Genomic DNA, 15984 nt, shown 5'->3' with positions numbered 1-15984 from the left:
AAATTTTCTCTCCTTTCAGGCCCAGCTAAGGTAAGATTTATTTCATAGTTTTTCCTATCCATTTCTGCAGAAAGAATTCTGTACCTTCTTTGAGGTTCTCTAGTATTTATTATCTAAATTGCTCTTTTGACATCTTTTTGCTGCTTTCTATTATTTGCTTTTCATGTGCATGTCTTATCTTCTCAACTAGATTATGAACTTTTTCAGGTCTGGGACTGGGTCATATTTATCTTTGTGTCTCTCCCAAGGCACTTAATAAGTGCTTAATCCAGGTCAACCTTAAAACACCTCACTTTGATAGTCTTTCTAAAGTAATTTCTCAGCCATTATCTCATTTGATCATTACATCAACACTATGAGATTGGAAGAGCTAAAAATATGTTATTTCCTATTTTGACAGATGAGGAACCTGAAGCCCAAGGTTACGCAGTTTGTCACATAGAGATGGAACAGATACTTGCATGCGAAGGTTGATCCAATGCAAGGCTTTCCCCTGGCTCTCTCCTCTATCCTCCTACCTGGCTTTCCCCTCTATCCTCCTACCTGAAGAAAAGCCAAGGCACCCTTTGTCTCCTCATTCCCCAAGTACTTTAGGGCTGCTTAGCCAAAGCTTTGTAGTACCATATTAGAAAACTTGACAAATATGAGACATGATATTTCAGTAGATTCCTGATAAGCTCTGAGTCACCAAAACACACTTGCTATTTTTTTCCAAGTGCAATTTGTTAGGGACATTATGCCTGATACTTAATGATGCTGCGCTACAGAGCTGAGGAAGCATAAATGATTTTTAAAAGCCTTAGAAAAATGACAGCACTTTAATATTAAACATGAAAGGTGGCAGCTGACGAGATGACCAGGGACATAAAAATTCTGCACCAAATCACTATTCCTTTATGTATTGCTTGAATAATTCTCTAGTTGGTACTAAAAGAAAAGGTTAAACTCCCTACCACCCAGCACACCTAGCCTGAGATTCCTTCTCTACCACCCTACCACCCTAGGCTATCAGCTTATTTTCTGATGCAAGAGATAACCTTGGTGCAACTTACTTAGCATCAATTATTATTTTCAAAATAATTCATCTAATGACTAGATTCCATTTAACTTTGAAAAGAGGTTGGGGATGGGGTTTAAGACAGAGAGGTCTTAAGAGGTGGGGGGACCTCTTTAGAGGAACAATAACCTTTGGTAAAAGTCCATAGCCAACCTGAGGTCAAGCCCATGGAGGAAGTCAAGGGAATTGTCCCCCTCCTCCCATCATTGTCCCTTTCTCTCCCTCCAACCTCCTTTGGCTGAAACCAGTCAGGGAGTATGGGAGCCCTGAAGTCCTCACAGGTAGTCCTTACTGACTACAAAGGGTGTCGAAGAGCAGAATGTGGACCTGAGGGGTCAAATGGACCACATCTAGCTCTTTGGTCTAGGGGTGGGCAGGTGACTTAATCTGGCCAATGAGACTTATGGGAAAGTCTTCTGGATGCTTCTGGGAAAGGTTTTCTTTCTGTACTGTTATAGGAAGAAGGCTCTTGCCCTTCCTTCCTGCTTGGGATGCGCTGAAAGGATGTACTTCTTGGACTTCTGAAGCTAACTTGTGACCATGAGAATGCAGGGAAGTGCAAAGAACCTTGACAGCACGGAGTTACTAAAAGCCTCGGAGTTACCAAAAGCTTTGGGACTCCCAGCTCCAGATTTAAGCAAACAATAAATGTCCATGTGCGGGGTGAGAGGAAGTGAAGAGAGGTGAATGAAAGATGAGAAATAAACGAGGGCAGAAGAGCCAGGAAGAGGAAATAAATTCAAGAGGAAGCCCAGGGAGGCGGGTGTGAGCAGCAGGTCTAGGAGAGTTCAGACGGCCACTGGGTCAGGTTTTGCCTCTGCCAGCCCCGTACCTGAACAAGTCATTTAACCTCCTTGCGCCTTAGTTTTCCCCTCTGTAAACTGGGTAAGATAGTGACTTCCAGGTAGGACTCTGTAAGAACTAAAAGAGGCGAAGCAAGGCAAGCAAAACGCTCGGTATAGTGCCTGACTCATCGTAGGCCCTCAATAAAAGTTGGCAAACGTTACCATTTCCTCAATGTTTGCCCTCAGCAAGGGGTAGGCACTCAGTAGAAATGGCAAAGAAGCTTTCCTGAGATCGCTCCCTTTCTCAGCGAAGACTCCAAAATCCTGGGTCTACAGCCGTTGGCGTCTAAAGGCGCGCGCCCGCCGAGGGGCGTGGCCTACCATTCCCGCCTCGAGTGTGGCCCCGCCCCCTCCTCCTTCCCACGCAGCCCCTTTGGCTCTTAGGTTCTTTCCCCTCCCCCGAACTTCCCCGTACGGTCCTCTGGGGCCTAGCTTGCCCCTACCCCAACGCGGGGCCGGTGTGAGAAGTTCCGGAACCTGGGCGCGGACGGGGGCCCGGATGTTGACGCTGCCGGCCATCCAGCCCCAGCCTGCTCCGCACGGCCTCGGGAGCTTCTGCTCAGCCCAATGGTGTGCAGGTTTGCTTCAGAGGGTCGGCGGGCGGCGCTGCGGGGAAGAGGAGCCTGGGAGGGTCAGTCCCGCCAGTACCGGGCCTCCGGCCGCCGAGGCCGCCTTCGCCCTTACGAATCCTTGGCTGCCCAGACGGAAGGGAAGTAGGCGCCGGAGAGCCCGCTCCGCATTTTGATTCATCTCGGGCCCTGGAAGGGTCACATCTTGTGAAAATACCTGTAAAATCAATTTAACGTTCAGTGCATCGTGTAAAGACAGCTCTAGGAATTTTAAAGACGCCTGAGTCAGAACATTTAAATGCTTGGGTCCCTGTAGCAGCGTTTTAATATGTCTGAGTGCAGAGGGTGGAGAATCGAACCTGATTGCCAAACCTTATTCACACTGTCTAACATTAAAAAAAGGGTAAAGAAAAGCACCATAAAACCGAAATGGGTAGTTACCCTAGGAAAGGAATAACAACTGACTTTTTGAAATTTAAGGTAGTCCTCATTTTCGCGTGTGAAATTTGCAGCAGGCTTAGATCAACGATAAACAGTTGCTAAAACACTGAGCTTAACTAAGTAGTGGCTTTTGTTGACACATAGATTGTGTTATTAATTCTTAATGCCTGTGCAAGGCAAGAATCGTTATCTCAGTTTTGCAGGTGGAAAAAAGTTTGGCACAAAAAAAACATTTCCCTTAAATTCACACAGAACCGGCTGAACTGCAAATTTAGTCCTAGCATTCTGATTCCTCAGCTTTGTCCCCCTGTAGTCCATGTTACAAAACAAATGAGTAGTTACTTTGATGTTACTCATAAAACGAGGGAGTAAACCAAATGTTCTGTGAATGTGAAGTGTTAAATCATAATAACCTTCTATGTCTGTTCTGCTTTGGAGGCCCAGCTGCCCTTTGGAGTTTGATACCTTAGAAGAGGGGGAGGAGTAGAAAAATGGAAAATAATGTCAAGGGAAAATTTTCATCTCCAGAGCCCAAACTGTGCCCATCCTTACTGCCCCTTTGTGTTGATGTCATTCTTTTTCAGTGTACTCTATGTTCTGGCAGAACACCCCTCAGCTGCATTAACTACACCTTTCCATTACTCTTTTGGCACTGACATCCTGTCTGTCTTTTTGTCATGCTCTTTCCTCCAGGTGATCTTTACTAATGCTGTTATGTGAAAACCAGTTGTTGTTCAAATGTGGAATAATTTGTCACTCTTGACGGTTGTTTCTGGAGTTAATGGTCAAAAACTACCAACAGATCTTAGATGAAAAGACAAGTTAAAGAAGCACAAGAAACTATAGTGGAATTTAATAGCTGGATGCTTTGGGGGAGAAAGTAGACTTTGATTTCTTTTTTTCCCTTTCCCCAGTTCACTCATAACTGGAAAGCAGCAGCTCACTTTTAACTTAAACATTATGGTGGGGGGAGGGGGGCAACCGCTTGTTTAGACTAATTAATTAGAAATTTTTCTTTCCTAAAGAAGCATCTTTTTAGAAGGATTATAACAAATGGAAACGTTTAGGTGATTAGAATGCAGAATGTTTTACCACTGATAAGTCTGTTTGTCCATAAAATTTGTATAAGAGCTTAGTACCCAGGATGTGTGTTATGGTTCTGCCCTGTAAAAGATATCCTTGAGGTTCCTCCCCAGGTATAGACAACAGAAATTTGAGCTCAAGGTAGTTTTCTGTGGAGCAGCCAGCTAATTTATTCATCTTCCCCCCCCAACCCCCCACCCCACTTAGTTCCACAGATAAGAATCCCAAGAAAAAAATCAGATGGCATCTGGGGATTTCTGCTCACCTGGAGAAGGGGTGGAAATACTCCAACAAGGTAAAGATAGTCATTTGCAAGAGGCTTGATGACTTATCCAGAGAGGTCTAATCTATGTTCTTACCTTTTATAATAAGAATTTATGATGTTTATGGGTATGATTTCTCTGACAGAAGCCTACGTTTCTAGGGAAATTAGAATACATGAAGATTCTTAAACATTGTCTTATTGGAAAACAGATTATACTGACTTCTGTTTAGCACCTTCTTGTACAATAGACTAAAAACTCAAGATGCTCTCATGCTGTGTGAGCAAGCATATCCTGAAGATAAGGGTGGCCAGCAAAATCTTTAAAGGCTTCCTTTCTACCTGTGACTTGAATTTTCTCATGTCTTGTTCTCCAAAATCTCAGATCTTCCATATATTAAATTCTTTCCATATCTAAAGTCTTTTCTATATCTTAAATCCATCAAGAACTTGAATCTTCTATGTGTTGACCATTTCCATATTGATCCTTCAATGCCTTTGGGGAGAAAAAAGAGATTTCTTATTCTGTAAAAGGACTTTGAGTATAATGGTCCAAAGAATTAAAATTTGAGTGTTTGGAAAGTAGGAGTAAAACGAAAGACCCCAGCAGAAAGCATGTCAGAAACGAGATGGAAAGAAAGCCCCCTGAGCATAAGGAATAACGAGAGGATCCCAGTTTCTTGCACTTTTTCTCATGTGTGTGCTCTTCTGCATCCACATGAGTAATTCAACTCTGTTTACAATGAGGAGAATTCGGTTAATTAAATTTTTTACTTAATCTTAGTAAGTGTATACTTTCTCTCAGTCTGGCTTACACAGTTAGAGATCACATCCAAAGTTGGAATTTTACATTCATTTTTTTCCCCCATTCCTCAAGCATTCTGGTTGTTCTGTGTGAATGAGGCATTTTGGGTACTGAGGTGATCCCTACTAAAGGGTCCCTTAGTCTCGATTCTATTTGTCTCATACTTTCCAACTGCATTTCCATTTTCTAAGATCTTCGTTTTATTAGAGACTCATTCCCTAATTCTTGATTAATGTCCTTGTATGTAATATAAATGTTTGTTACTTTGAGTATTGCCTCTGGTTTATTTGTGGATTTTTTTTTTTAAGTTTCATCAGATTTAGAAAACCTTCCTACCAAAAACCTAGGGGTTTTTTGGAAGTGAATGTTAAGCTAAGAGTTATGCTGAAATATATAAATTAAGAGTCCATACTGTCTTTGCTTTTTTGTCCCTATGGGGGACATCCAATTAAGTGTGCAGCAAACAGCTCCCTCCTTGTAACCTGAGTGAAGAGGACCTGTTAAAGAACCCACACTTCAGCAGACTGTTGCTGAGTCTCTCACAACACGTGGACGAGAGTGGTTTAAGCCTCTCTCTGGCACAGGAACAGGCTCAGGTAAGAACCTTGGGTGAAGGGATGATAGGAGGAAGGAAAAATATTCCAAGAGAGGTTCCTACTTGGGATTTTTTTGGTTTTCTAGGCATGGAAGAAAGTTCGACTGCATAAGACAGCATGGCTGAGGTCTGAGATTTTACAGAGAATAATTCAAGAGCTGCTTGTGGACTACTATGTGAAGACACAAGACACAAGTTTAACTTCTGAGGACAAAAAGGTGAGGCAGGAGAGATGAAGTAGGGGTTTGTTACCAGCTGTAGGAATGACCAGGCCACCTGTGGCTGCATCTGATTATATGATCTGAGGGACATAGAGCTTCGTGTAATGGTTATCAAAAAGAAATGGACTGTAGTTATGGGGAAGAGGTGAGTGTGTTGTCAGGGTTTTGAAAAGAAAGATTAACAGGAAAAGGCACTGGCAGCCGAGAAGGTATCTGAAGGAGGTGACATATTCAAGAACTTGGAAAATGTGTGAAGAACTGGTTTGTGAGGATGGAGGACGGGGAGTGAGAGAAGTTTAATAGTAACCTCTTTTTTGTTTTCATTCTCTCAGTTTCATGAGACCCTTGAACAACGGCTACTCGTGACTGAACTGACACAGCTCTTAGGTCCTAGTAGCCAGGAGAGAGTGATACCTCCACTGCTAGGACTGGAGAAAGCGGACCTTCTGGAGCTCATGCCACCCTCAGAGGTTGGAGACAGGCAGATAGATATTGGGACCAAAGAAGCAAAAGGGCTTAATTTTTCCTATATATTTAAACATTTTTTTTTGTTAAGCTTTATCATTTTTATAAAGATGATACATGTTTATGGTGTATCAATACTCAAAAAAAAATGTTACACGGAAGAGAGTAAGAACTAAAATGCTACATTTAGAAATAAATACATTATTATATACAGATTGACATAAATGGTATTATACCCTTTATGCTTATGTAGTATAATATGTTTTCACTTAATATATTTTGGACTTTTTTTCAATCAATAAATGTAAAGAAAATGATACTTCCTAAAGCACTCTTAGCACAGTGTCCAGACATAGTTAATGCTCTGTATTCTTATTATATCATCAGTTTAAATTGCTTACAGGATTCCATTTTATGAATGTAGCATAATTTGTTTAACCTCATTGATGGATATTAATTTAAGGTTGTTTCTACATATTCGCTGTTAGAAACCACACTGATACAAACATGCTAGTTCATATGTGTCTTTGCCCTTGTATGATTGTATGATTGTTTCTCAAGTGTTACTGCTCAGTAGAATCACCAAGTCACTCAGTAAAGGATACATACGTATAATATGTTGGTACATATTGCCAAACTGCTCTCCAGAAAGGTGATTACAGTGTCCCTAGTTCCCCATGTTTTCATCAGCCTGGGATCTTGACAGTTCGATAGGCTAAAAAATCTCCCTTATGTCTCTTAATGCATTTCCTTTGGTTATCATTAAGATTGTTATCATTGTGTATTCATTGGGTACATCTTCCTAGTTCTAACAGTCTATTTGCATCTCTCTTTTTGCTTCTGTGGCTGTAGGATTTTGTGTGGATGAGAGCTCGACTCCCACTAGAAGTGGAGGAGCAGCTCAAGAAAAAATGTTTCACCCTGCTCTGCTACCACGATCCCAATTCGGGTGAGTGCCGGCACTCTGTGTTCTGTTTGCAGCTGGCCTCCAGGGTTCCTGGGCTGCTCTGTTGAGAACAGTGTATTTGAATGTCAGATTTGGGGCAGAAGCTGGGAAGCATTGGAGACATTGGAGATGCTTATTTGTGTGTTTCCTCACTGGTAGAATAAAAACAAGGAATTTCGTGAGCGCTTCTTTTATTCAGTGAGGTGCCAAGCTGGAGTGTCCTCTTGCTGCAGGGAAGGATGAGTTCGTTCTTTTCAGGAGAATCAGAATGGAATAGGGAAGAAAATTTTCCTTATCTCTATTTCTATGATTTAAGAAGTAAGGGCCAAATCTGGAATTAAAGTTAAGAGTGAAGAGAACATAATTCTGAGAACTGGCCGTTTTTAACAGGACATCAGAAGAAAACCTGGAAGAAGACAGGATTTGTAGGGCTAGATGTAGGGTAGGGGCACTGAAAAATGGCCTTAAAAGGGCCGTAGCAACTAGGGTTTTCCTGTCTAGTACTCTGTCTTTTTGCCCAGATTCAGATAGTGAAACCCTGAAGGCAGCAAAGGTGTGGAAACTGGCAGAGGTCCTCGTGGGTGAGAAGCAGCAGTGCCAGGATGCGAAGAGCCAGCAGAAGGAGCAGATAGTGCTGCTGGAGAAGAAGAGTGCCACCTATTCCCAGGTTGGTCAGAGCAGTGGGGTAGCCTCCTCTCTTTTACTCTGACCCCAGGGGCACCTTTGGGGAGACCAAGGATTTCTGATCTGTCTTCTCTACTATCTTATCTTTACACTGTCTTCCTCCTGCCTCCTGGGGCTCAGGTGCTTCTCCGCTGCCTCGCGTTGCTGCAGAGGCTTCTTCAGGAGCACCGGCTAAAGACTCAGTCTGAGCTAGACCGCATCAATGCCCAGTACCTGGAGATCAAGTGCAGTGCCATGATCCTCAAGCTGAGGTGAGCTATGACTCCTGTGCATCTAAGGGATGCGTAGCACTCCCTCTAGCCCTTGCCCTCATCTCTCCTCCCTGCCATGCCTAGTACCTTGTGGGTATCCAGTAAACGTCACTCTTTGGTATTAGCCTTTAGGGTACCCCAAAGCTTTTAACATTCTTGAGTCTTTTATTTTAAAGCTTTCTGAAATCGGTGCTTGACTGTGAGATAAATTGCTCAGGAATTCAGAGTGACCTTGTTTATCTGGCCACTGTTTAGCCCACCCCTTGACCATGGGCAGGTACTGTGTTCCATTCTAACTCTGCCTCTGTCCACGATCCTCAGCTTGACATTTGTTTCTTCCCTCTGTCAGGATGGAGGAGCTAAAGATTTTGTCTGACACTTACACTGCTGAGAAAGTGGAAGTTCATCGTCTCATTAGGTAAGAACTCTGAAGAGCTTGGTATAGCTGTTCAGAGCTGGTTCCCACACTCTCCAGACTCATTCATTTTAACATGTTCCCATTCTTGTCTGCTTTCTGAAAAGCAGATCCTTAATATTTTATATTCTGTGCCTGGGCTCTTAGGGACCGTTTGGAGGGGGCCATTCGCTTACAAGAACACGACATGGAGAAGTCCCGACAGGTCCTGAACACCTATGAGGTCCTTGGAGACGAATTTGACAGGCTGGTAAAGGAGTACACCCAACTCAAGCAGGCAACTGAGAACAAGCGCTGGGCTCTCCAGGAGTTCAGCAAGGCCTACCGCTGAGCATTGGCAGGGCCAGGGGGCACAACTTCTGCATAGGCGCTGCCTTCTCTTCCTGGTAAAAGGACCACCTCCACCTGGGGCAACCTTTGCTCAAGGGAGTGAGGGGACACTTGCTTGAATTACTGCAGTCATTTAGGCACCCTCCTGGTTTTTCTTCCTTGTTTATAATGACTGAGACTTCTGGAAAATGTAGCTGATTTATGTCATTTTATGTACAGCTATTTTTCACTGTTGGCCCTGTATTATATTTTATTATCTTCTGAATAAAGTAATAATATTGTGTCTTAGGATTTTAGTCATTTTCCTTTGGGCAGGGATGGAAAAAGAACACTGAAGTTTGTGTGGGTAGGAAGGGAGAACTGAGTGGATCCAAATAGAGACAGATTTACAATGTTTACACAAAGGGTGAGAGGTAGAATTACCAGCCTGACCACGTGGAGTTTTTGAGGCTTCATTCTTTGAGAGCTAGAGTGAATTAAAACTGGCTTACTCTTGAAGAACTACAGTCTCCAGAGGAGTGCTAGATGTTAAGGCAGGTGGGGAACTATTCTGTCACTGTGGCTCTCAGTGGGGGGTGTTATGATAAAGCAGCTGGGCATCCTGCTCTTGTTACAGGAAAGGACACGAGCCACTTGTACTCCTGGTTCCCTCTGGTGTGGTTTGAGGGTTAATTTCTCCAAAAGCAGGGGGTGGAAGGAGATCACCCTGAGGAACCAAGTTCCATGGTCTACTTAGCTTAGAACAAGGTAGGGTCCTGGCTGGTATCAAAGTCAGGGACTGAGCAGAAGCAGACCATTTTTACTTAGAAGAGTCTACTCAGTTTGTCAAAGCACTTTCAAGGCATTCTTGTAAGATCAAATAATGATGGTTTTGGATTGATTTCAAGGAAGAATTAACTTTAAATTTTGACTTAACTTTAAATTTTTCCTTACATGGTACTTACTACCATTTATCTATGAGCAAATGTTGGCCCACACAGAATGAACAAATAGTAAATAGATTAATGGAAATACTGACATATTCAATATTGCTTAGTTCTATAGTTTATTTTATCCCAATTTTGGCGGGGGGGGAGGGGAGTTTTCAAACCTACAGAAAAGTTGAAAGAATGATATAAGTACCAGTATACTCAACCTTTATTAAATAACTGCAACCATTCTGCTTTTCTCTCCCTCTTTTCTCTCCCTCTTCGTCCTCTCTCTAGATAAAGGTATAGTTAGTTATACAGACTTATTTTTCTCAACGTTTTATAGTAAGTTGCAGGCATTATGACATTTCATTCCTTAAATAAGTAAGCAACTCCTAAAAATAAGGACACTCCCCTGTATAACTAATAAAATTAGTACACTTAAAAAAATAGTTTTATAATATTTATTATTGAGATCATATTCAAATTTCTCCAATTTTTTTCCTGGTCTAGGGCCCAATAAAGGTTCATGTATTACAGTTGAATGTTAGGTTTCTTTAATTTCTTTTAAAATAGAACATTGCCCCCATTTCTTTTTTTTAACAAAATTGACTTTCTGAAAACTCAAGATGGATTACCTTGTAGAATGTCCCATTGTCTAATTGTTTCATATGATGTAATTTGTTCCTTTCCTGTTCTGCCTAATATACTAGCCACTAGCCACATGTGGCTATTAAACTTTCAGGATGTTAATGATTACTATATTAGTGCAGATACACAAAATATACATCATTGCCAAAAGTTCTGTTGGACAGTGCAATAAGCCTACATATTCTGTAAACTGGATGTAAGTCTACAGGGTTTTTAAGATTCAGGGTAAACATTTTTGCAAAGGATACTTAATAGATTACATTACATACTTCACATTACATCACCCCAGAGCTACATCAGGTCATAATGTCTCACTATTAATTATGCTTAGCTTGATTGCTCAGTTAAGGTGGTAACTGCCAGATCTCCCTAGTATATAAAAGTACATTTTCCCTTTGTAGTTAGTAGCATCTGGAAATGAACATCAAAAACCTCAAAATAGTTCTTCCTGGTATTTACTATTGCATTCAGCATTTCTTCATTTAACTAGGGGCTCATGAACCATACTAGGTTTTGGTATTTGAAATAATAATTTCATTGAAAAAAAAATTACTGAGCTTCTGAATGTAGTTTGGTAGAAAAAAAGTCTTTTACAACAGTTCTATGATGGGGGGAAAACAGCACAGGGGGTGTTTAGTGCCACCTGAAGGGAGCACTACAGTGGTTTGTCTGGGTCCTTTCATTCTTCACACTGACGAGATGGAAGGTTTACAGTAGGAGTCCTTCACATGTGCTGTTGTCTATTGTGGAATAGAAGAGAAGACTTGGAGGGCAAGCAGAGAGTATATGTGATCGTGATTGCTGAGAGTTGCCATCTTGGCCCTCAGCTGCCCTGTCTCTCACCCTCATACTTTTCAGAAAAGATTTACATCTGCTTCTCCATTCTTCCTCAGTCATCTCTCTCTTCACTAGTCTTTTACTACATCTGATCAAGAAGCAAGTCTTGATGATCCTTCCTCCCTAATGAGAAGCAAAGTAAATCACCTCCAGAACTTACGATAGGATTGCTCTCTGTAAGGAAACTCTAGGGCTCTTGGACAAATAAAATCTATCCCCTTGAGGTTCTCCGTGAAAGGTGAATAGCGGTGGTCTCCTGGGGATTGACCCTGCTTTTTTCTCAGCTTTCATAAATAGGAAATCCAACACCCTTTAGAGGCCAGTCTGATGATCCCCAGAGGGGAATCCCTGACGTCCAGCCTCCCCGTGGGGCCTCTTGCCCCATGAAGAGTCTTCTTACATTACCCATCCTGAATGATCGGAGCTAGGTTTTGTTAAAGGAACTGGCAATAGGGTCTCTTTCTACCTTGAGACGGTGAAAATGAGTCAACTCATAATAGATGAGATTAGCAATCTGTAGAAATAATTTACCCTTAAAAGTGCTTTATATTCGAGTGGTCGAGGTCTAGCTTTCAAAGTAGCTAAGTAAGTTCTGATCTCAGAAAAATATAACCGAAATTCAGAGAAACCTACATGTACTAAGTCTGCCTGAAGAAAGAATGTGTAACCAAAATAAATGATCAGATGATCAGTCCAGAGTTTAGAAAAGGGTTATCTAAATAGCAAGGTCATGGTTCTCTAGGGAACAGAACCTAATATATATACGAAATGAGATTTATTTTAAGGAATTGGCTCACGTGATTGTAAGACTGGCGAGTTGAAAATCTGTAGGGCAAGCTGCAGGCTGGAAACTCAATGCTGCAGTCTTGAGGCAGAATTTCTTCCCTAAACTGTTTTTGCTCTTAAGGCCTTCAACTGATTGGATCAATCACATTAACCAAGGTTACTGTACTTGAAAAAAAAAAGAAAAAACCAAAAAGGTTACTGTACTTAAAGTCAACTGATTGTAGAGGTTAACCACACCTATAGAACATTTTCACTGCAATACCTAGATTAGTGTTTGATTAAATAATGGTATTGTCAGCTAGCCAAGTTGACATACATAAAACTAACCGTCTCACAGGTATTCTGGTTTTCATCTAGACCTAAACCTGTTTCAAAGAGACATTGACTTGGAGATATAAGTTAAGTTACTGGAGAGAGGGGCTACACCTGGGGGCAGGAACAAGGCTTCATTGCAAGCTCTCTCCATAAAACAAGAGCTTTGAAACTTTATTAGGTATCAGACATGATTTCTTCTTTCAACGCCTATAGCACCTGATATTCCTAGGTGGTCTCCCATTCAAGTACTAACCAGGTCCAACCCTGCTTAGCTTCCGAGATCAGAGACATCGGGCATGTTCAGGGGTCATGGCTATAGACTCAGACATGATTTCTAAGCACACTGCGTGTAATAAGTCATTTAATTATCACAGCAAACTTCTGAGATATGTACTATTATCATCTCCATGTTACAAACACAGAAATAAAGTAAGGCGTGGAGAGATCAGGGAACTTTTGCAATGTCACAAAACTTTAAGTTGAAGAGCCAGGACAGGAACCCAGGCAGTGTGGCTCCAGAATCTGTTGTTCTGGGCCCCTCTGAAGCCTTGGATCCAAATATACACCCCTTCAAGCAACATCATGTTTATTGATTTTCCTATCCCTGACTATGGGATGCTCCATACATCAGATGACTATCCCTGCCCCTGGAAAGTGCAATCCTCCATGTACATGCAGTATAAATACTGGTCTCCGGTGAGTGTCGCAGGGAGTTGGACATAAGCGCCTGCTAACAACTGGAGGCTCTGGGCCCGCAAAGCTGGGGCAAGGCCCTGAACCAGAAGACCTCACCAATGTCCTGCCATCCATGAGTCCAGCTGGCATGGCCAATGGGCATATTTCCCCTGCCACTGCCATACCTTTCTCAGGTTCTCATTGCGGGCCCTATAAACTGTCCTAACTACCCCTCTTTTCATCCTATAAACCACTGCCAGGCTGATTTTTATGATGATTCTGATTTACTTTTCATAAGTATTTTGTAATTTTCACTTCATTTTGTCATTTCTCTGTTCACAACACGTCAGGTCTCCTACTGCACACCAAACGCAGCCTCTGTGCATTGAGGCCCTCACAGTGCAGTTCCACTTTGCAGCCTTTCCTCCACCACTTACACCCTCTACTCACCTGAAGCTGCCTCCATGGGCTTACTCACCCTTTCATGCTTTCCTGTGCCTGTTTAGGTTTTATCCACCTGGCAAGAACTCTTCTGATCAGAAAATCCTATCATTTTTGAGGCACGCCTCAACTTCTGCCTCTCTATTATTTGGAATGCTAGAAAAGGTCTCACTGTGATTTAAATCTTCACAGCAGCACTTTGTTACAACTTATTCGAGGTGCTTGTCATGCCAGGCATATTCAAGCCTATCTACAACATCAGAAGCTCCAGGAGGGCAGCGCTGGGCAAGTAAAGCAGGTGTTCTCTATCTTTTTGATCGCAGGACTCCTTTGTTCTCAATGACTTTTAAGGACTCCAAAGAGCTTTTGTTTATGTAGGTTTTATCTATCGATATTTCTCATATTAAAAATTAAAACAGAGAACATCAATGGCCTTTTCCTGAAGGATATCAGAAAAAAATTATTTAGAAAAAAAATTATTTGGGCATAAATGTTTCATGAACATAACTCTCTGTCAAGATGGAGTTATGCAATATCCAAGTTCCATTCAGTCACAACTGCTTTGATCTTTAAATATGACCTCGATTAGATTTCAATTTCATGGAAGCAATACTTAGTCCCTTGTGGCAAACATAGAACCAAAAGAGCTTTATGTATCATGTCAGAGAGAAGGAGGCAGCAAATAATGAGTAAGGGTTAAATGGTTTTCATATATTCATTGAAACTTTCCTTTCTTATTACATATAAAACGCCATTGAGTAATATCAAATATACGAACTGTAAGGTTGTGACAAGAATGGAAACTTTTTATTCAGAAAAGTTGAAGATAAGTACTTGAAGTTTATTTGAATATCATTTAAAAAGCTATCTTAAAGACTGAAGAAACTAATTTAGAATGGTCTTAGTTGTAATTGTTAAAGAAAAACAAAGAAGAATTTCAGGTAATCTAAATTTGACTTTGAAATGTGATTGGATATTTACATATTGAAATGATGTACCTCATATTCTAGACATTCACAATATTTAATAAACTGAACATTTTTCTAATCAAAAAAATTAAATCTAAGAAAAAATTTTTTCTAAGAAAAATTTATAAAATATTTTTATTCATTTAAAAGCATAAGCTCATTGTGTATTAACATAAGACATTTTAATGAAAATCTCATTGACATCTGGCTTAATAGAAGACAACTGAATTCTCATATCTGCTTTCTGTGCTGATATATGGCTTTGGATGAATAAAGAAAATCTGGCCTCACAGACATGTAAGATATCCTCTTGCACTTCGTAAAAGAGTCTCTGGGAGCCCCCAAGGTCCTTGGACCACATTTGGGAAACATTGTAAAAGAAAACGCAACGAGTTGGGAATCAGAAGAACTGGATTCTTATTCTGGCTCTTTCATTTATTTGAAGCATAACTCTGTCCTCTCATCTACAAAATAGATATATTAAAAATTCCTGCCCCACAAGATCACGTCCTGAGGATTAAGTGAGATAATACATTTGAAGTGTCTGGCATGTGATAAGGCTTCATAAATACTAGTCCACCTAGGAGAACTACTATTACAGTATTGCTATGAAGCGAGAGTGACTGCCGAATAGCTATAGGAGCCTACAGAGGAGTAAAGCCTTGGCTAGGCCTTAAAAGGAAAAGGATGTAAACAAGCAGAAAAAGACCAGGCAGAGATCACAGATTTTATATACATTAAAATTTTTTCCATATAATATAAACATAATAATAGGAAATTTGGAAAATACAATTTTTTTCTCATATATTGAGGTCATTCTGTATGGACAATTTGTAATCTGCATCATTTAATGGCATATCACGAGCATTCCTCCATGTTATTAAATTTTCTGTGACAACATTGATTTTAATGGCTGCTTAAGATTTCATTGCATGGATGATTTACTTAATCATATCCCTATGGAATATCCAACTTGTTGTTTTACATTTTTTTGTGATCATAAAAAAATGCTACCCTAAGCATTTCTCTTAATTAATCTTTGTCCTAGTTTGTGAAGATTGTCTAGGATAGCTTTCTAGAAGGAAAATTATAGGTGATATGTCTTAAGGTTAAGATCAAGGGCTCTGGAGTCAGTCAATCTAGTTTTGTTAACACCATCTAAATCCCTTCTTAGGGTGGCAAGTCACTGAACCTCTTTAAGACTTAGCTCCTTGACCCATAAATGAATAACACTTCCTACCTCACAGTGTTCTTATGAAGATTCGAGGTTCTTGTGAATGTAAAGTGCTTTTCATAGAACCTGACATGGAATAAGGGCTCAGTAAATGTTAGCTGTTATTAATATCACAAATTAAATTCATATATTTAATCACACACATATACACATCCAACTGGTTTGTTTCTGGACTATTGGTTAAGCTCTTTTATTCTGTC

The 15984-nt window shown here is 40.8% G+C and overlaps 1 protein-coding gene and 1 long non-coding RNA gene across 5 annotated transcripts in view; one reads left to right on the top strand and one right to left on the bottom strand.

The window, feature by feature from the left end:
- The window catches only part of LOC111747153, a 31213-nt gene extending 29001 nt beyond the window's left edge, over window positions 1-2212 (bottom strand). For both annotated transcript variants that reach the window (XR_002783419.1, XR_002783418.1), the window contains exon 1: window positions 2065-2212. This is a non-coding gene — a long non-coding RNA (uncharacterized LOC111747153). The remainder of the gene's footprint in view (window positions 1-2064) is intronic.
- A 78-nt stretch (window positions 2213-2290) lies between these two features.
- Window positions 2291-9258, top strand: HAUS4 (HAUS augmin like complex subunit 4). Of its 3 annotated transcripts, none has more exons than XM_011372788.2 (10): window positions 2291-2480; window positions 4203-4290; window positions 5523-5658; window positions 5744-5875; window positions 6211-6348; window positions 7196-7292; window positions 7811-7956; window positions 8094-8224; window positions 8574-8642; window positions 8787-9258. In XM_011372788.2, the coding sequence occupies exons 1-10, from the start codon at window positions 2402-2404 to the stop codon at window positions 8968-8970; spliced, it is 1200 nt and encodes a 399-aa protein (XP_011371090.1). In that variant the 5' UTR covers window positions 2291-2401; the 3' UTR covers window positions 8971-9258. The 3 variants fall into 3 exon arrangements, with proteins under 3 accessions (XP_011371090.1, XP_011371091.1, XP_011371092.1); XM_011372789.2 differs by having other exon boundaries at window positions 2316-2472; window positions 5516-5658; XM_011372790.2 differs by having other exon boundaries at window positions 2329-2480; window positions 5516-5658.
- The last annotated feature ends 6726 nt before the right edge of the window (window positions 9259-15984 follow it).

Source organism: Pteropus vampyrus, unplaced genomic scaffold (assembly GCF_000151845.1).
Source record: "Pteropus vampyrus isolate Shadow unplaced genomic scaffold, Pvam_2.0 Scaffold213, whole genome shotgun sequence".
In the NCBI taxonomy this organism is placed as follows: Eukaryota; Metazoa; Chordata; class Mammalia; order Chiroptera; family Pteropodidae; genus Pteropus; species Pteropus vampyrus.
The sequence above is the reverse complement of the archived record's forward strand: the minus strand, read 5'-3'. Positions and strand labels throughout refer to the sequence as shown.